This window comes from Crassostrea angulata, chromosome 6, assembly GCF_025612915.1.
Source record: "Crassostrea angulata isolate pt1a10 chromosome 6, ASM2561291v2, whole genome shotgun sequence".
In the NCBI taxonomy this organism is placed as follows: domain Eukaryota; kingdom Metazoa; phylum Mollusca; class Bivalvia; order Ostreida; family Ostreidae; genus Magallana; species Magallana angulata.
In genome coordinates this window covers 37,218,943-37,245,711 of record NC_069116.1, presented here as the reverse complement: position 1 = coordinate 37,245,711, position 26,769 = coordinate 37,218,943, and the positions used below count along the sequence as shown (strand labels likewise).

General features: G+C 34.0%; 4 protein-coding genes across 5 annotated transcripts in view; 1 reads left to right on the top strand and 3 right to left on the bottom strand.

The window, feature by feature from the left end:
- LOC128187371 (proline-rich protein 11-like) overlaps positions 1-8,673 on the bottom strand; it is a 12,394-nt gene extending 3,721 nt beyond the window's left edge. The window contains 3 exon segments of the mRNA XM_052857787.1: positions 547-703; positions 1,138-1,216; positions 8,626-8,673. Coding sequence (XP_052713747.1) covers positions 547-702 — 156 coding nt within the window. The 5' untranslated portion in view covers position 703; positions 1,138-1,216; positions 8,626-8,673.
- LOC128187370 (uncharacterized) lies at positions 2,063-8,080 on the bottom strand. Of its 2 annotated transcripts, XM_052857786.1 has the most exons (4): positions 7,014-8,080; positions 6,600-6,913; positions 6,392-6,471; positions 2,063-3,433 (listed from the first exon to the last, which is right to left on the bottom strand). In XM_052857786.1, the coding sequence occupies exons 1-4, from the start codon at positions 7,145-7,147 to the stop codon at positions 3,305-3,307; spliced, it is 657 nt and encodes a 218-aa protein (XP_052713746.1). In that variant the 5' UTR covers positions 7,148-8,080; the 3' UTR covers positions 2,063-3,304. The 2 variants fall into 2 exon arrangements, with proteins under 2 accessions (XP_052713746.1, XP_052713745.1); XM_052857785.1 differs by having other exon boundaries at positions 2,063-6,471; positions 7,014-8,075.
- LOC128187372 (spindle and kinetochore-associated protein 2-like) lies at positions 8,670-12,288 on the top strand. Its single transcript, XM_052857788.1, has 9 exons — positions 8,670-8,788; positions 9,028-9,108; positions 9,815-9,910; positions 10,002-10,082; positions 10,214-10,400; positions 10,599-10,729; positions 11,044-11,087; positions 11,466-11,541; positions 11,847-12,288. Exons 1-9 carry the CDS (start codon positions 8,756-8,758, stop codon positions 11,904-11,906), a joined length of 789 nt encoding a protein of 262 aa, XP_052713748.1. The 5' UTR covers positions 8,670-8,755; the 3' UTR covers positions 11,907-12,288.
- Positions 12,278-26,769, bottom strand: LOC128187368 (F-box only protein 39-like). The gene is made up of 3 exons (XM_052857783.1): positions 25,598-26,769; positions 24,614-24,775; positions 12,278-13,848 (listed from the first exon to the last, which is right to left on the bottom strand). Exons 1-3 carry the CDS (start codon positions 26,628-26,630, stop codon positions 13,700-13,702), a joined length of 1,344 nt encoding a protein of 447 aa, XP_052713743.1. The 5' UTR covers positions 26,631-26,769; the 3' UTR covers positions 12,278-13,699.

Below are 26,769 nucleotides of genomic sequence, written 5' to 3'. Positions count from 1 at the left end.
CAGAGTAAATCATCTTGAACTTCTTTAATATGTACTGTACTTAACATGTAGTGTTTGAAATATAATTTTCTTTTCCAGCTGTCATAAAGAGTGTTAAATTTTTCTCTCACTCTGTAAGAGTATTCTGTTTATACCAAATTTTAAATTTCTGTAATAATTTCAGCTACTGTCTAATGAGCCACTACTATGATATTTTCTTTTGTATGCTACATGCAATCATGCATAGCTACATGCCTATGCATTTCCATACTAATTTCAATATTCATGTCTGCACTTCTAATTCATTCCTCCAAAATCTTTAAAAAAAAAACATGACTTCCATTCTCTGAAAATATCTATCAGTAATTGTAAATAAAATATCCTTTCATTATAAATTAATATTTAAATTAGATTTAGTCACATTATTAAAGTATTCATTATAGACATATGCCTTCTGGATCTGGCCATAGTATAAATCTCCCATCACTTCAATTTCAAATTTAGAAACTTGCTTAATTAATGCCATTGACAAATACTAAACTACAGGCTACAAACTAATCATAAAACCTTTGTCATTCTCTGTTGACACCATGAATAGATTGATGAAAAACCACTCATTCTGGAGACAAATTCGCCCACTTTATACATGTTGTACCATGGCAGTAAATCTGGTGCAACTGTCCTTATGAAAGTTTGTTTCGGACTTGCTGTTGTGGGTTCCATTCTGGAAAAAATATATTTATATGGTAGCATCAAAGTAGGATTGCATTGCAGACACTTGCTGGAACATCATATTATATTGTAGAAAAATGGTTAAAACCACAGTCCTTCTTGCTTCTCTTTCCTCCTGGGAAGGGGGTCGGGGGGGGGGGGGGGGGGGGGGGGGGGGGGGTCAGGTACAAGAACTAAGACCGACCACAGGTTTTTGACAAGACTTTTGACAAATATTCAATCTATTCATTTTCTGAATTTTTATGATATACATGTATATGCTTTATCGTTGATAATAGTATTTTAAGTGTAATGATAAATCTAGGGTTTTGATAAATTAATCTTTTTACATTTATTCGTGGTAAAATTCTGTACAGCATATATACTAATGATTATATACTTATAAATACTAATTCAGCAGTATTCAAAATTAGACTTATTAATTACCTTGTTGACAATATATAGTCTCAATATTCGACGCAAAATCTTTCACATATCTTGAAAACACAGCATGCACAGTGGAAGTCTACAATAATAATTAGAGTAAAGATAAATACCATTATAAGTATTAAAGCAATTTACTTTTGAATTCTATAAAAAAAAGGGTTGTCTTATAAATTATATTTTATCACTTTTATCATGTTTATACTCTGTTCTTCGATTCACATTTAATTTGATTAATCAGGTTGGGACTAATCTCCCAAATGGGATATAATAGCCCGTTTGGGATATAATAGCCCAAAGTGCAAAAAATAAAAAAATTTGATTTTGAAATTTTTTATATAAATCTGCATTAGAATAGATGAAATACAACAACTTTTGGTATTAAACAACTTTTTTTTATTATAAATTCATGTTAAATACTGAAATCTGATTGGTTAAGACCCCGGTGATACTAGTGTATCCTAAGTAAGACACTCTCAAAGTGACTCGGGTAATAAGTATTGGGTAAATAGGAAAACTCGAGCACTTCAAGAGCATCACCTGTCAATATTATCATATGATGATTTTTTTTTTTTTTTTTTTTTTTTTTTTTTAAATTTTTGCTCCCTCTGTATTCAATCATATTCAATATCTGCACGAGCTATGTGCATTCCGCAATATACTTCACTTCCCTTTACCAGCCAAACCACGAATGTGACAAGTTCTACTGATCTCGTCACTTCTCGCGAGATCTCACTTAAGATACTAGTGTATCCTAAGTAAGACACTCTCAAAGTGACTCGGGTAATAAGTATTGGGTAAATAGGAAAACTCTTACTTCAAGTACCCAACCTCTCATTTACGTTTGTAACTCCAAACAGTTGCATGCATGGCATCAACCACTAAATCTCTCCCAATACTTAACCCATTACTAAATAAACAACAATAAAACATTAATACATCATTTATTGAAATAACAAATATTAATCCATACAAACAATGCATAATACAATATAAGACACAGGGATCCCAATAACCATAACTAGTTCAAATGACTCCCCCAACCCTCTAATTAGACTCAAATGCTTGTGGAAGTCTAGAATAATCCCCAAATTTGTCAAAAATAACATTAGCGTCCCTATCTTTCAAAACTGACACCTTTGCTAACAAATCACCCACCCCAGATGTACCAACTATCCTATTGATCCTAGAATATCTGTTGAATGATTGCCGACTTCGCCAACCCACATGCTCCATGATTTCTTCTGAAGAAGTTGTATTATTTGCCATCAGGGTAATACCACAACCTGCCCTAAAACTGTGTGCTGTTTCCCCTTCATAAATATTCAAAGTAATAAGATATTTTTTTAACCTATCCGACATTGCTGAAGTTGTAACATGATTGTCTAACACTAAAGTCCTTGATGAGTCCAAAGACCGAAACAAATAACCTACCCTCAAATCAACACCCAGGTCCCTCGCGCCTTCTACATATTTCTTCAAACCTTCAACTGGACAAATAACTTGATTTTGAACCTTAGGTAGTACAAATTCATTTACATGCCCATTACCTAGGGTTTTCCCAACAGTATGGCTCAACAAATAACCCTTCTCATCTGACAACTTCTTCACCTCCTGAGATAAACACAATGCCAAATCATTAGCACGATCACCAGAATAAAATAAAACTTTAAAGAAAGCTTGATCTCGCAAATAAACATATCTATTTCCAACAGTAAGATCCTTTTTTGACAATTGATCATTAAAATACAAACTCAACTTTTCCAATTTGTTCAGAAAAATCGGTTTGGCTTGTTTCGAAGACACATGCGACATTGCTTGTTCTAATTTTACTGCATCAACATACCTCCTTAAGAGAATACTATCTGCTGGATTACATCTTTCCAAATGTCTTGCATTATCCCAAGGTTCAACTCTACCTATCTCAATAAACATTGCTTTAAATTGCGCAATGTAAGAAGAGACTGTTCCAGCTGCTAGACGCACTGGACAAGAACATGAACTAGCACTTGCAACACCAAGAAAAGGACAAGATAAATCATGAACTTGAGTCTTACCCACTCTGTCCTTTCCCAGAAGAAATAATCTTAAATCTTCTGGAGTGGCTTTGAAAATTTTTTTTTCCTATAACATTTTCAAAATCCAACTTTAACGCTAATTTTTTCTTACATTATGCCTTAGAATCTAGTAAATTGTTCAGGTAAGCAATGCGCCTTTCTGCAGAATATTGCATCAAACATTTCTTCTTCACAACACCACTACACAAGGATTGAGAATCAACTTCACTGACCAGAACTACCTGAAAATACAATGAAATTTTTATTTACTTTGAAAGAACTAACCTGACAACAATTAAATCATACAATAACCCATGTTTTGCTTCAGAAAACCCGGATTTTGAAGGGAATAAAAGCACACCCCTTTCCCCTTTCTTACCAAGTACAAACCTATCCATTGCATACTGACTGACCAAAGGCCACCAAACTGGGATTGGCAATAATTTTGGAATAACCATTGTACAAGCCTCAACACCCTGGTTTTTAAGATAGACAATAAGCGGAAGAATAAGCCTAAATGGAGGAAATACATATGGATTCTTCTCCAATGTTATATCCTGAGAAAATACATTCACACCAGCAGACAATGGGGTCGGGTATGGTGTGAAATGCCTTAAAGGTTTCCCATTTACTTGGCTAATCATACAATTTGAATCAAGGGACATTAGATCAACTGAATGTGGACCAAACCTCTTTTCAATAGTCTCAAACTTCTCCCTAGTTAACATACAATCCAATGCTGACAATCTTCTAGAATGACAATCTGCTGGGTTATCTTCAGATTTCACATACAACAAATGCAAATCCATATTATTATCCACACTGAAATTCCACAAACTCTTCATAATTCTGTTCAAAGCAGGGTCTTTCCCACTCATGCTCTCCCAACCATAGACACAAGCCAAATTGTCTACATAAGCGTCTACCCTGTGGTTTTTTACCACATCTTTGACTGAACATAGAGCATTGAACAAAGCTTGAGCCTCTTTAACATGAATTGGCCTATCATCCTCATTCCTCCAGTAATCTGCACACACTATCTGTTGACCCTTAACATCTACTAGGGCCCCCCACTTAAACTTGGATGCATCTGAGGCTACTGTAATTTGTAAATGCTTTTCATTCCTCCAAGAAAAACAACCACTCCAATGATCTATAAATCTCCAATACAAAATTTCTTGTCTCAAATCATCTGTCATATCCACAAAACCACTTCTTTTAGCTGCTAAACCTATTGCTCTGTTTACTTCCTTTGTATACAACTTAGCCCCAGGAAACGCTAACATAAAAGATACACATTTGCCAGCAAACTTTTGTAAAGTAAGAACACTTGTCTTATCACAACCTAAGATACTTTCTCTTAAGCCGATAAACTTCTGAATTTTCTCATCTGGAATAATAAATGCTAATCTCTCAGAGTCAACTAACATCCCTAAAAACTTTATACATTTCACTGGAACTAAGACTGACTTTTTAATATTGAGAAATTATCCAACTCTTATCATCACTTGACAGACAATATATAATGCCTTTTCTGCTACCTGACTGTCATCCAGGTGACTGTCATTTGGAGAAACTTCAAGGTCATGGAAAAGAGACTGCAAAAATCCCCCAATCCATCTATCATCAATGTATTGCAAACATGGTACACCTAAAGACCTACACCAACTAGTAGCCACCATACCTACACTTTGATAAATAAACGCACTTGCTTTAAATCCAAAAGGAAGTGTATTAAATATCATAAACCATCCTCCAAACTGCAATCCAAAATATTTTTTAGACTGCTCACTCAAATAAATATGATCATATCCCGACTTGTCATCCATACTAGACATAAACATGCCTCTCTGAACTAAGCGTGGAACATCTTTTAAAGTATCTAAAGAAAAAGGGCAATCCTTCACCCAAAGATTCAAAAACCTTTCATCATGGCACAAACGTGGTTTTTGTAGGTTCCACTGTAAGAGGCAAAACCAAGTGAGGTGGCTCGCAAAAACCTACCTTCCCAATCAGTGTAAGAGAACCATTTTCCAACCTTTCATACAATGTCTTAACAATATAATCTTTAAATTGTGCACAAGAGGTAGAATTTGGAAAATAAACTGAGGGTGGGACATCCGAACTGTAACTCTTACCCTTAAAGTTTCCTTTAAAAGGTTTAAAAAACTTTTTAACATCAACCCCCTCCTTTAGCCATTCAAGAACATTATCTGGGGCATCTATTTTTTCCCACTCATGTAAACATGAATGCAAATTCCCAGGTATAAAATTATTAGGATCCCTGAATCTTAGATTTTCCAAATCAAATTTAACATTTTTCTTAGCAACATCTTCAGCAGTCACACAAGGTGAGGGCTGAGCATTCTCACCCCTGTAATTAACCCATTTTTCATCCTTTACTCTCTGAACAATACATTCTGGATCAAAACCAGAGTTAAATTCCCAATCAGGTATAACAGGACAAAATTTTCTCTTCTTAACCAACACCTCATTCTGAAATCAAAATGAATAAAAGAACTAGAAAGGATGCAAAATAAGTTAATACAGAGGAGGATACTCAACCCTCAACTCATGTGAAAAATCACAAAGGGCATTAGAAACCCCCGAGTTGAAGGCCATGTACCCAAACATTATTCTTATTTTTTCATTTTTGGACAATCAGCTACAAAATGTCCCAAGTCTTTACAAAACAAACATCTTCCCCTACGAGGGCGAATACCCATACCTCTAACTGAAGGACGAGGGAACCCAAAACTCTGTGCAGGGTATCCAGAATATGGCACAGGATAAGGGGAAAAAGGGAAATGTGGTTGTCCCAACAATGGTACATAAGGATAAGGATTAGCTTGCATTCCCGTCAAATCTCCCAAACTTTTGTTACTATTTTGACCCACGTTCTCTTTATCCTCAACTACCCCAGACCCTTCATACTTTTTCCCCTTAAGCCAATCAGCTACCACATTTGCAATTTTTCTATCCTCAGCTGAACCAAATAGTTTCATAGTAAGCCCACATAAATCTTTAGAATTTTCATATTTTTTACAATGTGTGAAAGATTTTGAATAGAAATCAGCATCTTTGTGAGAATTTCTAAATGCGACATCAACAAGTGTTTCTAAAGCAGCCAGGAGGACATGCGCCTGTGTAAGGTTAGGACGACCAGCCAATATCCTAACTTGTCTTAAACACTCCTCTACCTGATCCTCCCCCGATTTCTCTTTCATAGATTCCATCTTCCTCTCAATGTCTCTTAATCTTGTTTCCATATTCTTGTCACCTAAATATAACAAACAATTATTTATTATTGCTATTTTTTTTTTTTTTTTTTTTTTTTTTTAATACCCCAATGCAAAATATACACATCTCTCCTTATATAAATCCAAATAAATTATACTAAAATAGTACCTGAAGCCTGAGAGACACTAGCTGTTGACACAGATGAGCTACATGTAGTAGAAGCAGTGGCAGCTGAACAGGATGAAGCCACAGCTCCACTGTTTTGAACAGATGAAGCCGCCCCCTGGTTTACTTCAGCACTGGAAGTTTGCACTAGAACTTGACCTTTTGGTGCCCCCACCATGTTTGCCTGCTCTATGGCGAAATGCATCAATATAACCAGACTATCAAAATCCTCTTCTCTCCCAGTTAAAAGCAAAATATCCCTCGAGCTTTCTCCCGTGAGTCCTTCAAACTCTGCCCTTAACTCATCCAGATTATATCTATAGAAAATATACCTTAATTACCTTACAGGGAAAAGAATACCAAAATTTAAATATATGTATTAAAATATCAAAATATATGTCATAACTACATCAATACCTGGTTAATGCATGTCCTTTTTTTAGTCTGTTAAGGTCACATTCCTCTATCCTCTCTACTTGTGCTTTAAATTTTAATATTACAGGCACCAAAGACTTTCCCACTAATGAATGTTTTGGTTTTAGCACACTCATCCTATAATCAAAAAGATATATATAAATCAGAATTCTTAATTATCAACAGAGAACATAATATTACAACAAAGTGTATTAATATCAGCTATTTAACACTTAAATATATCGTGTACCTAATATGTAAGCCACCCTATGCCAAGACCCCGACAATCTAAACCCAGCTCTGAGCTCTCGCAACGCACGAGCAACCCGCTCGGACAGCTCGAACTCAAGCCTCTGGCAAAATTACAAAATTTAACAGACCAAGTACTCCACTCATCCCGCATATAAATACTTTTTAACATTATATACAAAATCACTAAATACTCCCCAACACTTAACCAATATTCACTATAGCTATCAATAATAATAGCGTTACCCATGCATGCCTCATGCACAACTCCATTTTCCCGAGGTTACTTACATTAAAACAACTCATGCAATCCTATAGGCTAAACCTATTCCATTGCCACAATTCCCATCACTTAGATTTTCCCTCGGCCACTACCGTTAAATTCTGAAAGCGTGCAATCCTATAGACCGAATCTATTCCATTGCCACAAATTTAACTTTTTACTTATCATGACCACTGCCGTAAAACGTACATAAAATGTGCAATCCTATAGGCTTTACCTATTCCATTGCCATCATGAATAAATTAAAACTCACCTTCTACCTGGGCCAAATGCTCCTAACCTTGGACAAAAACAGAAAATCCGCGGTAACGACCACTCACTTCTGCAGCCAAACCACGAATGTGACAAGTTCTACTGATCTCGTCACTTCTCGCGAGATCTCACTTAAGATAATCCGTTTTATTACCCTCAGCATTAGCAACACACTTAGCAACGGGTAACACAAAGAATTGTTACATGCGCATAAATTATGCGCGTACGGTTCGCCGTGGAATTCACGTCATTTCTATATAGAAGCAGTAAGAAAATCTCTAAAATTAAGACATTCAGTGTAATAAAATAAATAGTGCCTGTTTGGGGTGGATAACAGTTGAAATTGAAACCCCTCGAAAACCATTAATGTCAACCTCCGCTTTGCGTCGGTTGACAATGGTTTCCTCGGGGTGTCAATTTCAACTGTTACCCTCCCAAACAGGCACTATTTATATACTGTAGCTGTAATTTTACAGAGATTGATCCCTCAATATATCCAAAACTTACTGGGGATCAATCTTACAAACAATAACGTTAGACAAATAGAAAAACTTCTAAACCAAAAGTTGTTGCATTTGATTCACATTAATGTGGATTTATTTCAAAAAATTTAAATAATTTTTTTTTATTTTTTGCACATTAAATTTATATCCCATTTGGGAGATTGGTCCCAACCTGTTAATTACTCGATATATTTAGATGTCATGCACGTAATATTTTACTTGAGTCTACCATCAACTTCTTATTTTACAGAAATTTAAAGGTCTAGTGAATATTATGATCCTGATCACAGGCTATAACAATTTCTAAGTTTTGAAATAGTCCACTAACCTTCTAACAGTTGCCATCATGATGTTCCTGCCATTTGTACCTCCCGCTTTAATATAACCAATTAGAATCCACCTTACATAAATTCAACCAACCAACTTTCTTGTTACAAAAGCGGAAGTCAAAATTCAAGATGGAGTCCAAAGTTGAAGTTTTGGAGGCTATGGTACGTAATTTATCAAATAATTGTTTCTTAGAGGATTTCTGTGTAAAATGTTATGCTCCCATGAGTATATCATCATGACCAAAGTGTGAAAATCACACAGTTCTTAAGACGTCGCACATAATTTTCAGATCTGCTAACTTTTGATACTGTCAGTTATTCATCACGTCTATATACGGATACCAAGACTTTTGATTTCATGTAGAAATGTTATTTTCTAGAACATTTTTGTCTTTTTCTAGTTTCAGAAAGCAGAATCAGATCTCAATTTTCTGTCAAGAAAACTGGATTTTGAATTTGACCAAAACAATGAAGAGAATAAGGTATAGGATTTTGGCAAAGTACTGAAAATGAAAATAGCAAACACTAACCTTTCTTTTAAGTATAATAACAGTGACTGTATCAGATGGAGAAAAGTCAAGTTCAAAGTGAACCCAGGGCCTCAAGTGTTCTGTGCCAGCGCTCACAGCTGTTGAGACCAGTTATAATAATTATACTGACTGACAGTCACTCATCTGTTAACCTGGTCAAATAACTATTGAATTTATGCTTGAATTATGAAGAAAAAAAAAACAGCATTTGCTAGTATTAATAAGATTTATCTAGGCCTGAGGGTCAGATCAACCAAACTGTACACACTACAAAAATGATCAACATTATTGTTAACTTTTTCACAAACTTAACCATGAATATGTAGTTTTGTGATTTATTGTAACATAATGATAAAATATGTAGTTTTGTGTTTTATTTGGATTATTTGGTTCTAATCATTCCACAGATTGTGTTAGAAAACAGAATTAATTAATCTCAGCGAGATTCGTTGAGACTGAAAAATGTTGGCTAACGTCTCTTTAGAAGATAATCACTGAAAATCGTATATATGTATAAGTAATAAGGAAGCATTTTTTTTAATATAAAGAGGTGATCAAATACGGTCGATGTAATAAAATCGATCAATAATCATTAAGCCCTTGCGGCTTTATTGGGTTTGAAATTTGAAAATAGAACTTGAATATTTTCTCACTTCAGACTAATCCATCACAAATGTTACAAAAAATTGCTGATGTGAAGAAGGAATTCTCATCCATTGTGCAAGAAGCTGCAGCAATTCAGGAAGCACAAAAGGTAGGTAGATTTCTTCAACTCCTAAAATCAGTTAAGAGTCACAATATTCTTGAATTTTAAGCATTTCAGAAATTTCTCGTCTATTTTCCAGGAAGCAGTAGCCCAGTTTCAGTCACAGCTGATGGCTGCGTGTCAATTGTTGCAGAAAATACAGGAGCAGGGAAGCTTAGAAGTAAGCAGATTATAAACACAATGCATGTATAAAGAATTTACATATAAGTTATAGCAAAATAATTCATACCATGTGTTCATTTGTGCCAAAAAAATTTTTCTATCTAACCAAGATTTGAATTTTTTCATCAGTCAGAGGAAAAACCAGAAGAGCTGGTCAAGCTAGAAGAATTGCTGGGTGTGAGCTTTCCACATCATCAACCCGATGAAGCAGCCTCTGATGTAAATGTACAACAAGAGAACAACCAATCAGATCCAGCCAACACTGACTTGACCTTTACCCTCAATGCCCAAAAATCAAATGTTAAAGAGGAAGTTGGTATAATTGCTTATCATTAAAACCTGTGTTAAATTGATACATTTAGCCTAAATGATGGATTGTATTTTGAAAAAGTTGAAAGTCAATGAAGATCTTACAAATGCTTTTAATTTCTTTTTCCCCATTTACATTGAACATTTTCAATATCTAGTGATCAATAAGTGCAATTAACTAAATTGTTTTATTTTTTATTGATAGATGTGAAAGAAGTGTTATCTCCCTTAGACCTGCGGTCACAGTCCAATGAGTTTATAGAATTGTCAGCAGAAGAGTTTGAATCTGTCCCAGCTACTACTAGAGGAAGAGTCAAACTCGCTGATGTCAACATGGTATCAATTCTTTTTAACCCTTTATATTTAGTAGCTTACATGTATCTTTTAATTAGGATGCATATTTAAATACATATCTGTAAGACCATAGAAAATTCATTGCTTGGGCAATTTTTTTCCAGAACTTAAAAGTTCTTAAATGGAACTCTTATTTTATTCATTTAAATAAAAATGGCCTTTGTGCATTGTTAAATCAGATCCAGATGGGCCCTAACAATCAAGGAATTATTTTTTCGCAGCCTATTATATTCATATATTTCATGTATATAAATAGTTTTCCCCCCATTAATTGCATATATATGTTTCAACTTTAGGCTTACAGAGTGTTATGGAGACACTTCAAAGAGGAAGACAACAGGTAATTGTTGTACATGTCTGTTCTTCTGTCTGTCAAAATTGTTGTCTTCGTTGCAAGTAAATGACTTTATTTTGTGACAAAACTTTGAAAACACAATCCAAGTTTTATTGACTGGTTCATGCAGTTTAAGCAATTCATCAAAACCCTAAGCCATACTATTATCTCCCTCAAAACTATTATAGTAATCAGCTATGTTGGTGTTTGTGAGTGTTTTGTGGAAAAGTGATAAATAAGAATATGGCTCCCTTATTGAACATAACACTGTATAGGTGTGAATATATTTAGAGATGTTTGTGAGGGGATACGTCCCTTTCTAGTGACCTTGTCCTTTACGGGTGTGATAGTTACATGTCAGACTGCAACATTTTATTTTGACAGCAATCCTTTGGGACCCTCTGAGATGTACAAGATGGGCTTAAAAGTATCAGGGGCCACAGGAGAAGCCAAGCTAAAGGTATGACATCAGATTTATTCTGTCATGTACTTGTATTTATAGGTGAGACTTTATTAGAATTTTGAATGACCTTCTGATATAGTTGTCCTTTAGATTTAAAATAATATAAAGCAGAGAGTTGTTTGATTCAACCAAATTTATACTTTAGTCAAATGTTTATTTCTTTTAATCTATTTAAAAAATATTTTAAGCTAAAGATAAGTGAAAGAGTTTTTTCATGTTGAAGCATTATTTTTCATTCATTTTTGTCAATTACCACATTGTCTTATGTTTAATGTACGTGTACTTGTTTCGTTATTATGTAGGTTCTTAAATCACTGAAACTATGTACAATCAGCAACAAAATGGAAGTCAAGTTGGTTTGATGGATGCAGTTAAAGGAAAGATCATTAAGTAAAAGAAATTACTGAAAGTACTATTACTCCAAGCACTGAGTAGAAGGGAAAGTACTAAACAGTACTTGCTGATGCATGTTCATACAGATGTCATTGATAAGGGACACACATTTTTTGCTTTGTTTAGAGCTAAATGTGACTGATAGCTCAAAAATGGCCGATTAGGTGGCATTTGTCTCCAGTACAAAATTTAGTTTTGTGCGACTTTCATTCCATTCAACATGGAAAACTCATTTCTGATTTGCAATTATTGAACCTAGAGGAGTTGTGATTCAGAATATATCCAGCATAAGGATTATCCATGTAGATATATATGTGTCAACCAGGCAATAATTTTTCCCTTTTCTTTTTTATAAAGCTTGGTAAAAATATGTTTTGGGTCATGTGTTCAACTTAGACGTCATTGTAATGAAAAATTTTATGAAAGATTTCAGATCACAAAAGTGTATTACTGTTTATAATACCAGATATACATGTATATGTATATTGCTGTTCAATTTGCATTGTGTATGTATATTGTAGCTCTTTTTAAAACTGTTTAAAAATCGATCAACAGCAAGGATTTACATCAAATTTTGTATTGCAAGTTGTGCCAAGATGGATTTGATTTACCGGGTACATGAATTGTTGTTTACATGAGATACATGTCATGTACTGTTATATGTTATTATTGATTAGACATCAGACTCTTACTATTACAGCATATGTTTGGGAAAACATTTACAGCATATGTTTGGGAAATGTTTTCCCCACTTAATACAAAATAGTTTTTCACCAAATGTGTTCATACTATATACACGTGTTTCATTTTTTAATCAATTTCTAACATTTTAGAATGATTTTTTCCTCAGCATACTGTATTTGTAAAGGAGAAATAGGTAAAGAAAATACAAGGGATCTCATTTATTATACTTCTTAACCCAGATTCTTCTCCTTGTATCATCGAAAACAATTTGGTAAATCATGATGTAAGCTATTCTATCATTGGTAATGCATTTAACCAGACGCTTTATTAACAATTTGGAAGGTAAATTGGAATGAATCTGAAAAATCTGCTATAAATGAAAAAATATTGATTTATTGTAACAAATAACAATTATTCAATACAGATGTATCAGTTATTACAAAGACATAGATTAATAGAATCATTCATTATTACGAGTGTGGGATAGTGAAATTCCACCGAGGGGACAATATTCACTGTCTAGGACGAGGCTTTGCCGAGTCCTAGACCGTGAATCTTGGCCCCGAGGTGGAATTTCACTATCCCACACGAGTATATAATGAATGATTATTTTTCTCGCATTATATTAGCTTAAAAAATGATGTTTGACAACTTTCTGTTATGACGTTCAAAAGATTACTTTCGGTTTATCCCTCCGCGTGCCTCCGCGTGCTTCAAATAGTGCAAGTTAAATGAAAGCATACGACAGTTTTTTCAATTAAAATATGAAAAATTGTAATTAATTATGCAACACAATTACTTAATGGATAATCTCAATGCACTATTTTGCATTTCCCTACAGCAGACAACGTTTGTTTACGTTTTAAAACAGCGTAGTTATACACAGTGTAAGACAGAAAAATCTCACACTGCTGTCTCACACCGGACAAACCAATCTCACACCGGTGATAATGCGAGAAAAAAATCTCTACAACGTTTTTAAAGTTCTTATGTGATTACTGGTACTAATTAAATGAATCAAGAAAAAAATTGTGAACTCAGTGCATAGTTTGCTTTATTTGTGTATTTATTATTTTTCTCAAGAAAAATCCACAATTAGATCTGTGGTGAATCGAAAGTCGAGCGCTCTCTGCTCTATCATGGTGGTATAGGAGTCGCGGATCTCGGACAGCTCTGTCCACTCATTCTCAGACAGGCCACAGGCGGTCAACCGGAACGTTCTCAAATCTTTGAAATAAGAGCATCAAAATTTTAAAGATGTGGACAATACAAGTCTTCTTTTTGTCTGGTAGCAGTGAATGTTGGCCATTAATATAGGGGAGTTTTGTGTAATGACACATCAATTTGTTTTGTACTGAAGCGTATTAGTGCCACTTTGTAATTTTTGGGAGTTGATTTTAATCAACTCTCCTATGCAGTTACTCTGGCAAACCGAAACAGTGTTCGGTCCTAAGCACAAATAATCACCGCTGACAAGAATTAGTTCTTGAAAATAATCGATAAATTCGATGTAATGTACGCTGAAGCATTGTTTTTAAACGAACATTATTTATAAATACCTAAAATATAGTAAGATTTTAAATAGTACGAACAATTTAGAAGTTTTTTGCAGTCGTATGTATTCCTACGCCAGAGTTCAATCTCAGTTCATCTCCGACAAGCAGAGAGTCAGTCAATATATCTCGTACTTGTCGGAGATTAACGGAGACAGCCGAGCATCTGGTTGAACGAGACTAGAGTTCATTATTGGTTGGATCCATACATTTTTTGAAATATTTCGAATACCGATACATAGTTTGATGAAATCAATTCTATTTTTTTATATAACACAACATGATTCATAAGAGGTTTCTCGAAATTCTTGTCGGAAAAGTCCGAGAATCCATATTATAAAGATGTGCGTAGTTCAAATAGAGATTATAAACTACTTGCCAAGCAAAATGACATATCGTTGATTTTAAGATAAATAATAATCGATAAAATCAACTCCCATCAGTACTTCAGTACTTTGATTTTTCTTTTAAATTCCAACTTTAATCTTGGATGAACTGCGAACGCTAACGCCCGTTTCCCGCCTACATTTTACATCCAAATATTTCGGAATTTCTGTCAGATATTCAAAAACTAAGTTTTCTACTAAAAAGTATAATCAAATCCTAATCAATTTATATCAAAATAAAATTTGTAATCAAATTATTTATTTTTAAGCAAAAGTTTTGCTAACGCGGGGTCTAAAAAAAATTTCATTGAAATCAGTCTCTATGAGTGTATGGAAGGGAATTACCGCCAAAATTCTATGTATCTTTCTTTTATTCTTATGATGCTTACTTCTTTACTCTTCAGTTCATTTAGACTTGCATGTCTCATAGTTTCAATAACGTTAATCAACATGTCTTTCAATGGCGGGTGACACAATAGAACAATACCGAGCCGCGATTGGGCTATTTTACTGTTGTGTACGGTGTGTGAAAAAATGTTTTTATCTTAATCTGTTTCAATTAAGATCACTTTTCAAATGTTTACTTCAATACTTATTGTGGTTTGGAAACTTGTATAAAACATTGTCAATGTGTCTTGCGCAACACTCTTTAGTTATTAATTATTTTTTTCAAGTCATTTTCATGCTATTATTTCTATCAGGAGATATTGAGACAAACCCTGGGCCTTGCACTGGTACACAATATACTTTAGACATATTTCATCTTAATATTCGAAGTATTAGAAACAAATTAGACAGTTAACTTAGTTTAGTCTCAGATTTTGATATCTTATGTTTTACGGAATCTCATTTAAACTCCTCCATTCCAGACCGAAATGTATTTATTGATGGTTTTAATAGAATTTTTCGCAAAGACAGGAATAGTTTTGGAGGGGGTATTATTGTATATATATCAAACTCACTACGAGTGAAAAGACGCATTGATTTAGAACCAACAAATATTGAATGCATTTGGGTTGAAATAAGTGACCCTACCTGCAATATTTTGCTCTGTTGTACATATCGGCCTCCAAATTGCGATAACTTCTTTTGGAGAAATTTGTCTTGGTCCATTGAAAAAGCTTATGATGAATTTGACAAGATTATTGTAGTTGGAGATCTAAATGTTGATTTTTTAAATATCCCACACGAACCGACAAGAGTCACACAAAACACGAGCACACTCATCGACCCAATTCTAGTAACACGTGACGTTTCATTTTTCGACTCTGGAGTTTTAGATGTGCATCATACTATTAGTGACCACAAAGCTACATATATTTATGTTAAAAGTAATTTAAATCTAAACAGTGCTTACAAGCGCAAAGTTTGGCTTTACAAAAATGCGGATTTTGATAAACTTAATTTTCTTATTACACACACAGATTGGGAAACATTAATAATGGGGGCCGATGATGTAGATCAAGCTGCCAACAATTTTTCAGAAACATTTTTATCGCATATTAGGAAATCTGTTCCCGAAAAAACTGTAACTATCAGACCCAAAGATAAACCATGGTTTGACTCAGCCTTACGGAAAGAGATTAGACAAAGAAACCGTTTAAGGAAGATTGCAATAAATTCTAGAAACGCTTTAGATATGCAAAAGTTTAAAAAATCACGCAATAAAGTTAACAATATGAAAAAGTATGCAATTGACAATTATTATAACAATTTAGAAATTAATCTTTTAGATTCCAGTAAAAATAATTCCAAATTATACTGGAGATTATTGAAGAATGTTTTTGATATAAAAATGTCTACCGAAATTCCCCCATTGCAATATGCCTTAAAAAACGGTAATCAATCAATAGCTTATACCAATACAGAGAAGGCTGAGGTTCTTAATGATTATTTTTCCTCCATTTCATGTTTAGACGACAATGACGCTAGATTACCTGAATTCAACTCTGAATGCAACAATTTTATTTGTGATGTATGTATCTCTGAACAAGATGTGATAGATATTATTTCAATCATTCAAGTAAACAAAGCTGTGGGGCCAGATAACATAAGTCATAAAATGCTTAAGAATACTATGTATACAATAGCAAAGCCTCTATGTTCATTATTTAATCGTTCTTTAAAAAACTGTACATTTCCAAGCTCCTGGAAAATATTTTTACCTTTATATAAGAAAGGCGACTCATCACAAATGTCGAATTATAGACCTGTTTCCTTATTAAGTTGTGTTTCTAAGATAATGGAACGAATTATTTTTAGACATGTATATAACTTTTTTCATGATAATAATCTTTTTTATAAGTATCAAGCTGGATTTTTACCGGGTCACTCTACTGTTTATCAGCTAATAGAAACGTACGACCATATTTTAAGAGCAATTGATCAAGGTCAATCTTGTATGATTTTTTGCGACTTGTATAAAGCATTTGACCGCGTTTGGCATAAAGGTTTATTGTTTAAACTCCATACCTATGGTATTACTGGAAATCTGTTCAAATGGTTTAATAGTTACCTTGTAAATAGAAAGCAAAGGGTTATGTATCGTGAAGTGCTGTCGTCTATTAAGTCTATTAATGCCGGAGTGCCTCAAGGCTCTGTCCTTGGTCCATTGTTATTTCTTATTTATGTAAACGATATAGCAGATAACATGTTAACATTTTGCAGACTTTTTGCAGATGATAATAGCCTTCAACATGCTGCAATCAATGTACACGATATGGAATCTTATCTTAATCGGGATCTTTTAACTTTAGAGGCTTGGTCTAAGAAATGGCTTTTAAATTTTAATCCTTCAAAAACTAAGGCTGTTTATTTTAGTAATAAACCTAACACAGTAACCCCTACGCTAAAATTTCAAGGATGCGATTTGGAATTCGTACCCACCCATAAACACTTAGGTGTTATATTTTCTGAGGACCTTTCCTGGTCATCTTATATAAATTCTATTATAGCAAATGCTCAAAAGAAATTGGGATTAATGAAAAAACTTAAATTTAAACTTAATAGAAAATCACTGTCACTATTATATACTTCATTTATAAGGCCTCAGTTAGAATATGCATCTGATGTATGGGGCGGTTGTTCTATTAATGATTCAGACAAATTAGAAAAAATACAATTGATTGCAGCAAGAATTGTTACAGGTTTACCTATTTTTGCATCTCGGGAATCTCTTTACTTTGAAACAGGGTGGGAAACGCTTTATAGTAGAAGGAAAATATCCAGGCTTAAAACGATGTATAAAATTGACCGAAACCTTTTACCCAGTTATGTAATGGATATTTTTCCAAATAAGCGTGCTAATGTATCTAACTATTCTACCAGAAATGCACATAATTTGACCGCGTTTGGCATAAAGGTTTATTGTTTAAACTCCATACCTATGGTATTACTGGAAATCTGTTCAAATGGTTTAATAGTTACCTTGTAAATAGAAAGCAAAGGGTTATGTATCGTGAAGTGCTGTCGTCTATTAAGTCTATTAATGCCGGAGTGCCTCAAGGCTCTGTCCTTGGTCCATTGTTATTTCTTATTTATGTAAACGATATAGCAGATAACATGTTAACATTTTGCAGACTTTTTGCAGATGATAATAGCCTTCAACATGCTGCAATCAATGTACACGATATGGAATCTTATCTTAATCGGGATCTTTTAACTTTAGAGGCTTGGTCTAAGAAATGGCTTTTAAATTTTAATCCTTCAAAAACTAAGGCTGTTTATTTTAGTAATAAACCTAACACAGTAACCCCTACGCTAAAATTTCAAGGATGCGATTTGGAATTCGTACCCACCCATAAACACTTAGGTGTTATATTTTCTGAGGACCTTTCCTGGTCATCTTATATAAATTCTATTATAGCAAATGCTCAAAAGAAATTGGGATTAATGAAAAAACTTAAATTTAAACTTAATAGAAAATCACTGTCACTATTATATACTTCATTTATAAGGCCTCAGTTAGAATATGCATCTGATGTATGGGGCGGTTGTTCTATTAATGATTCAGACAAATTAGAAAAAATACAATTGATTGCAGCAAGAATTGTTACAGGTTTACCTATTTTTGCATCTCGGGAATCTCTTTACTTTGAAACAGGGTGGGAAACGCTTTATAGTAGAAGGAAAATATCCAGGCTTAAAACGATGTATAAAATTGACCGAAACCTTTTACCCAGTTATGTAATGGATATTTTTCCAAATAAGCGTGCTAATGTATCTAACTATTCTACCAGAAATGCACATAATTACATTATACCAAAATGTCGTTTGGAATTGTATAAATCTTCGTTTGTTCCTACTGTTGTTGATGAATGGAATGCGCTTTCAACGGATGTCCGTGGAAGCGACTCTGTTCGCATATTTAAGGAAAAAATACATGTTTCTGTCAAAAATGAAAATGTACTTACATGTAGAACTAGACCTAATTTTTTTACATATGGGGATAGAATTTTGAATATCATTCACACTAAACTTCGTCACAATTGTGCACTAAATAATGATTTATTTCGATGTAATATTATCAACAGTCCACTCTGTTCGTGTGGTAAGCTCGAAGATACTTACCATTATTTTTTCACATGTAATAAATATAAAGATGCTAGAAATGTTCTTTAATGACGTTTTTCAAATTGTAAATCTTAACATTGTCAATACTCATGTTTTACTTTGGGGTGACAGTTCAATAAGTGACAATGAAAACAAGCATTTATTTGCATTAGTTTATAATTTTATCAAAAATACTGAAAGATTTAACTGATCTTATAACTACTAGTACACCGTTGTTTACTATATACATGTCAACTGCATTTATGTATACGTCCATTCTATCCACTGACCTTTATTTATGTTGTGTACACATATTTTGTATCATATCTTTGTATTGGGAGAGGGCGGTCTAAGTTTTAGAACTTGTGCCCAATCCCAATTGTATTTTGTACAATAAAAATATGTTCAAATCAGACTTGCATGTCATTTTATTGTTTTCATATTCATGCTTATCTAATTTCACTTTGATTTTCTTTAATTCTTTATTGCTTGCTTATTTCTATGTTGCAATTTTCTCTTCTTATTCGTGTAAATTCTTTCTTCTATCTCTGTTACAAACGTGAATTCGAACACGCAAACCATAAGACACTTTCAATAAAGACGAATACAAGTTGTATGAATTTAATGCTGCATTATGTCGCCAGGCGGCAGTGTGTGCGCTACAATTGCTTCTCCCGAAGATTTATTAAAATGAAACTTACAAATGGCATAAATCTAATAAATTCGTGAAAACATCTCAAATTAAGGGCTTAGTATAGGAATATGAAATACATGTTAATAAAGTCAACTTTTAACAAGCCACGATATACGCAGACTCAAAAAGATACAGATTTTTTTGGGTATACATGTAAAATGTCTCCGCGCGGTTCTAAAAAAACCTAGCTGCAGATCTGTAGCTCTCTGGTTGAAAAAATTCGGATAGACAAACCAGAGAGCTACAGTTCCAAGCGTTGTAAAAACCTCCGATTTACGCCGCCGTTTTTGTGTCGCTCGCTTCGGGAATTATATCCGACTTTAAAAGCATTCAACCGCCTAAAAATTGGATTTATTAATTAAACATATAGTTTACCCTAACTCTGATAACTTTGTTTTCCTTTCAATGGTTCACAACGGCCATCCTTCGCCTTGGAATGCCATCGTTTTAAAAAAACTCGCCTTATGACAACCATGTTTACCTAGTAGCGAGATCTCGGGTGCGTCGATTTACCCAAATGGACCCAAATGAACCCAAATGGCGATTAAAGTGGAAAACAATTATAATAAAATCCTTATTACTAATATTATCACTTGTTTTAGTCATTTCATGGGGTTGTTAGCCGTTATTAAGAAAAATAAAGACCCAAATGGCGATTCAAGCGGAAAACAATTATAATAAAATCCTCATAATTTAGGGAAATTTGGAAAAATAAAAGCCGAAGGTCCAAAACAATAATTAAAATTATTTCAGTATATCTTTAAAAATTGTTTTTGAAAAATAAAGCTGAGCATTTTATCTCGATTTCTAAAAGTATAGGCTATAATGTATGTAATTACATGTATATTCATATAATATAAATATATATATTATATAGAAATAAAACAACTTTTTAAAATAATTTTAATTATTGTTATGGACCTTCGGCTTTTATTTTTCCAAATTTCCCTAAATTATGAGGATTTTATTATAATTGTTTTCCGCTTCAATTTGGGTCCATTTGGGTTCATTTGGGTCCATTTGGGTAAATCGACGCACCCGAGATCTCGCTACTAGGTAAACATGGTTGTCATAAGGCGAGTTTTTTAAAACGATGACATTCCAAGACGAAGGATGGCCGTTGTGAACCATTGAAAGGAAAACAAAGTTATCAGAGTTAGGGTAAACTATATGTTTAATTAATAAATCCAATTTTTTAGGCGGTTGAATGCTTTTAAAGTCGGATATAATTCCCGAAGCGAGCGACACAAAAACGGCGGCGTAAATCGGAGGTTTTTACAACGCTTGGAACTGTAGCTCTCTGGTTTGTCTATCCGAATTTTTTCAACCAGAGAGCTACAGATCTGCAGCTAAAAAAAACCATAAGGGGGGGGGGGGGGGTCTGAGAGATAATTTTGTATTAATTTTTTCATTGGTTGATTAAGTAAGTGTGAATTTTCCATTGGGGTGGATCTGATCTCATTCTGGATCCGCAATGCAATGTATTGTATATATATGCAGTAACACATTTTTTGCAAATTATTTGCAGGAACGGTTAATTTTTAGAAGAGGAACATGTCATTAGTACTTGTCGACAGGACTTTATTTTCATTTGAGGTGAAAAGAGGTGGGGTGATGGACGGTTCTGTCCAGAGGTACCCGTGGAACATGTAGATGAAAAAGAAATAAATTTAAACCAAATTTAAAGATGTTTTTGAAAAACAATAAAAGGACTGGGGTACGAAATGCTTGGAAGTAGCTTATCCTGTACTCTAGTACGTGTGAAAATTATCACTTGCATGAGTACCCCTGATTAAATGCGATGAATTAATATCCGTTTGAAATTCCGGGTTAAAAAAACTTTTAAAACTGCAGGTTTTAAAATCATGGCTCACTTATTTTTCTAAAAGTTTTGAACTTGTGATATGAAAACAAAGTTTGGTGCACGCGATTTTATATTCTTGCGATTCGGCACAGAACGGTGGAATCGCAGAAGTAAATATACGTATACGCGGTAAAATTAACGAATCTAAATTATCAGTGACTAAATTACACATAAGTAAACGAAAACAAACCAGGCAAAGAGATTAAAATACGGTATGTGATATAACTGTTTATACGTTTTGGTTTAAAATCTAAATCAAATATTAATAAAAATTCTTATATAAAGTTTTAGATGAAATTTTTTTTTTCCAAAATACAAAACATAAATAATGTATGCTTCTTATTTACACAAAGAAGATGGGTGGAAAAGGCGTGTAAAATGCCCATACGCGATCGGACAGGCTACTGAAAAATTAAAGTATCAATAAATCTGATGGGTTTTTTTTAAATCATTTAAAACAATATATACTTAACGAATCATTGATTTTTAACCTATAGGTATGTTCAATACTTGGAATATGTTGACTCAAACAGGCGTATACGTATCAAAACTTGCAAATACTTTCATTTTTTAGAACTTCAAGGCATTTTCTTTTATAGAGTGGGTCTAAGCTCCATATTTTTCTCATAGTCTAATTAAGGTCTATTGGAAAACAAACCGATTTCAATCAACAAAAACGTGGAGAGATGACCCACTATACATTAAAAATATCATTTTGTATCCCAACAACTGAACGTTTTGAAAAAATAATACAAGTTCGGTAGTTCGTGACCTTAGTCACACATAATATTTAAAAAGACAACTTTGTTGTGTCTGAAATGGCTCAGTGGTTAGAGTACCTGGCATAAGCTAACCTTATATATCTAGGGTTTTTATATTACGGGTTCGATACCACCAAAATTTTCGACAATATTTTTTTTTCTTATTTATTGTTAAATATATCAAAAACTGACTATAGTTAGAAATTTTGCTTTTGCAAAGTTGTATTATGATATATTTGAATAGATTTAATTGGGGAAAAATAAATTTAAAATTGTATTTCACTACTAAACCGAATGGGCATTTGCGCCATCTTATTCCCCCATCTTCTTTCGAAGTGATAAAGATGTGTATGTATCATTCATTCACAGCCATGCTTATTGTAGGTTAACTTTGTTTATTTTAATATAAATCATGTACATGTAACTGAATGTCCATGTTTAGATTTGAAGGTGTTTATATTAGCTATGATACATGTAACTTAGAGACATGAACCTCATACATGTCTACCTGTCAACTGGTCTCGATTAAATGAAGAGTTGAATTAACCGACTTCCATATCAAGCTTGCGATGATGATAATTATGATATGGGTGCTAATTATGAGAACTGTAAGATTATATCGTCTCATGTACATAACTGATGTGCAGACTTAGAATTTTATTTTACTTAAGGAGGGGGGTCCAGTCACCCCACCACCCTTGAAAATTCAAACTTTTTTAAATTCACATATAGTAAACCTACTGAAAAATAGAACTCGACCTCCCCCCCCCCCCCCCCCTCCCCGGCAAACAAAATTATAAATTATCCCTTAGTACATAAACCTCCCCTCCATTTCTTGATCTGAACATATAAACATTGGAGCGAAATGTCATGGTGCGAAACATCCCACATTTAGCAAGCTACGTTGTTGTTTGTTTTTTTCAGGGAGCAGCAATTGTAGCGCACACACTGCCGCCTGGCGTCATAATGCAGCATTCAATTCATGCAACATGTATTCGTCTTTATTGAAAGTGCTTTATGGTTTGCGTGTTTGAATTCACGTTTGTAACAGAGATAGAAGAAAGAATTTACACGAATAAGAAGAGAATGTTGAAACATAGAATTAAGCAAACAATGAAGGATCAAAGAGAATCAAAGTGAAATTAGATAAGCATGAATATGAAAACAATAAAGTGACATGCAAGTGTAAATGTAAAGAAGAATAAAGAAGTAAGAATAATAAGAATAAAAGCAAGATACATAGAATTTTGGCGGTAATTCCCTTCCATATGAGTGAGGAAAATTTTATTTAGCGGCCAATATGTGCATAAAAACTTAACAATAGCATATTTGTTTCACTGGGGGGAAAGATGTTTTAAAAAACATTTCCGTTTTCCTTTCTTTTCTATTATGAAATGAGCTATTTTAACCCAAAATACAAAGTTATCTCTCTTTGTTTGACCAAATCATTTATATTTAATGAAAATGTACATAAATGTTTACATTATTGTAAAAAATTAACTTTAATTCGACAAATTTCAAAAAATGACTTTTAGTTAGGCGGCTAGACGTTCGCAGTCCTTTCCAACTTTAAAGTTGATTTTTCCAACTTTATTGTTGGAAATTCCAAGATTATTGAAGTTGGAAATTCCAACAATAAAGTTGGAAAAATCTACTTTAAAGTTGGAATCTCCTACTTTTAAGTTGGAAATTCCAAGATTTAAGTTGGAAATTCCAAGATTAAAGTTGGAAATTCCAAGATTAAAGTTGGAAGAAAAAAATTACAAAGTGGCACTAATACGCTTCCTTAATAAACAAACACTAACATTCTTCTTTTAAAGATATATGCGATATCACTGTTAAATATTTACATCTACCAAGTACTATTCCCTCTATTTCTTACGGAAACTTATTGTTAATCCATAGCTCTATAGACACAGAAATCTGCAGCGGCTGAAACTAACGAGAAACTGACAGGACTGAAATTGACACGCCCTGTTTATCGATTGGTACAGACTTGTAGCGACCTAAGAATTATCACAGACTGCACGAAATAATCATGATATCAGAATCAAAGTCTCACAGGAGACGATTTGACTGTTTTGTCTTTTAGCTAACATACTAATGTACCTTATTTATAAATACACAGAAATTTTAAGTTGATACAAAATATGAAGTTAATGATGATATCATGAACATTGTACCAATTTTGCGTTCTCTTTGTAACTCCATGATCTGTTGAATGGTGGGGATGAGGATCACGGCATTCAGGGTGAAGTCCTTCAGATGCTTACATGACGTCACCAGAGCGAGGATTTCCTCGTCCACGGTTTCGTGGTTATTATCCAGCTCCAAAGACACAGATTCTTTGATTTTTGAAAAAAAAAAGACATACGTGTAAACCTATGTTGTTAATGATTCGATGATATAGAGTTACACAGAAAGAGGAGGGAAATAGACTAATAATTGCAGAGATTTTCTTAGAATTTTTTTTTTAATAAGGAGTGTTTTATATTTTCCGTTTATTTATACTTATTACTCGCGAAGTTGCTGCAAATCCTAATATTCTATTAAAGTCATATATATATTGGTTGATCAACTTTAAAACCGCTTAGTTAAAATTTTATACATGTATTAAGACAAAACTCGGTGTGTAACCGTAACCTTTACCATATATAGAACCGTTTTAACAAGAGCTTGGACTTTGAGCAGTACGTGACAAACTCCGATTTAACAAAGGGGGGGGGGTCTACTCATGGTTAACTGTCCAGTTATTGGCTAATAGATATGAATATATTGAACGCAATGACCACACGCCCGACTTCACCCAGAGATGTATATTTCGCTGAAACAGCATCAATTTCACACAGCAGGGCAGATCTCGAATTAAAAGAAAACAGGTCAAAAATTTGACAGCTTGTTTTGATGAGCAAACTAGATAGTAACATCCCACATAAAGTCCAAGCTCATGTTAAAACGGTTCTAAATGATATTACTACTATATAAAATGAGTAAGAATGGAATGTGATTCTTAAGTGTGTGTGTGGGGGGGAGGGGGGGGGGGTCTTTCTAGATTTTTGGGGGTTACTGTATTCAACTTCCAACTGACTACTTCGTGTTTATATAATTCAATTTTAACGTTAAGTACTTTTTTAATCATTCTTCATTTAATTTTGCTGATGACATACCTATGATATGTTTATAGTTCACGTGTAGATGACGTATTGTGTCATTCAGCACCCAGTCCGCTTCATCGTCGTACCCTGTCCAAATATGGAAATCACGCACGGGGATTTCTTTGGAGAGGATCGGTACGATTTCATGCATTTGTCCGATGTTTTCGAACCAGAATGAGACTACCAGCTTAGGACACGCTCGTTTTAGCATACCCCAGGCTCCCCCACTTATTCTGTGATGTCTGGGGTCGAGCTTGCATACCTTTATATTGATCATGTCCAGTTTACCGCGCAAAGTTTTGGCAAACAGGACAATGACATCTTCAGAAATGCAATTATAATTCAACGCCAAGAATTCTACATTTTTGAACAATGTTAAACAGTTAAGGTATCGAGGTACTTGAATGATTGCTAATCGAGAGTGGAAAAAGTCTTCCAAGAATAATTCTTTTATGGTTTCTCCTGAGTTGCTACCAAGTGTCTCCAAGATGCGAATTCCACTGTTTGACGGAAGTTGGGCTGATGTCATATCAAACGTTTCCAGACGATATTGATATCGAAAAAACCGCACAAAATTGGATATCAGACGATCCCTTGATGCCTCGAATCTCCAAAATCGTTCCAACTCCAGTCTCTCTAGCTCAAACTCGACCAGTTTGGCGTGTCGCATTTTGAACAGTAATTCTTCCATTGTTTTCTGAAACATTTTGGCTGTGTGATAAGATGGATGGGTGCACGTGAGGGACAAGTTTTGCACGTGCCTCCCGTGTAAACTGGCAAATTGACAAGCCCTCAGTCCATTGGCATGCACTCGGTAACCACCAACATCAAAATGTCTTTTCCGCCACAAGCAAGGGGTATAGTAAAGCCGTCCCCAGTTTTTGCATGTTAGTGCAGCTTTTACCTTTTCTTCGTCCGATAGATATTTCAATATCTCGATTATTACGACATCTGGAAGATGTTCCCATTTATATTGTTCCATTCTAAGACCAATTAAGACTTTCCAGATTTTACTTGCTTGTTGCAGCCACCAACCAATTTCCATCCGTTTCCATGTGGAATTTTGGCGAACTGTGACGTTCTTTCATTATTTGGTAGTGACGTTGCAAACCGTTGTGACGTTGTAGATGTGGGCTCTTTTTTGTTCTTTTAATGAACAAATGGAAAAAGACGTGTATTTTTTA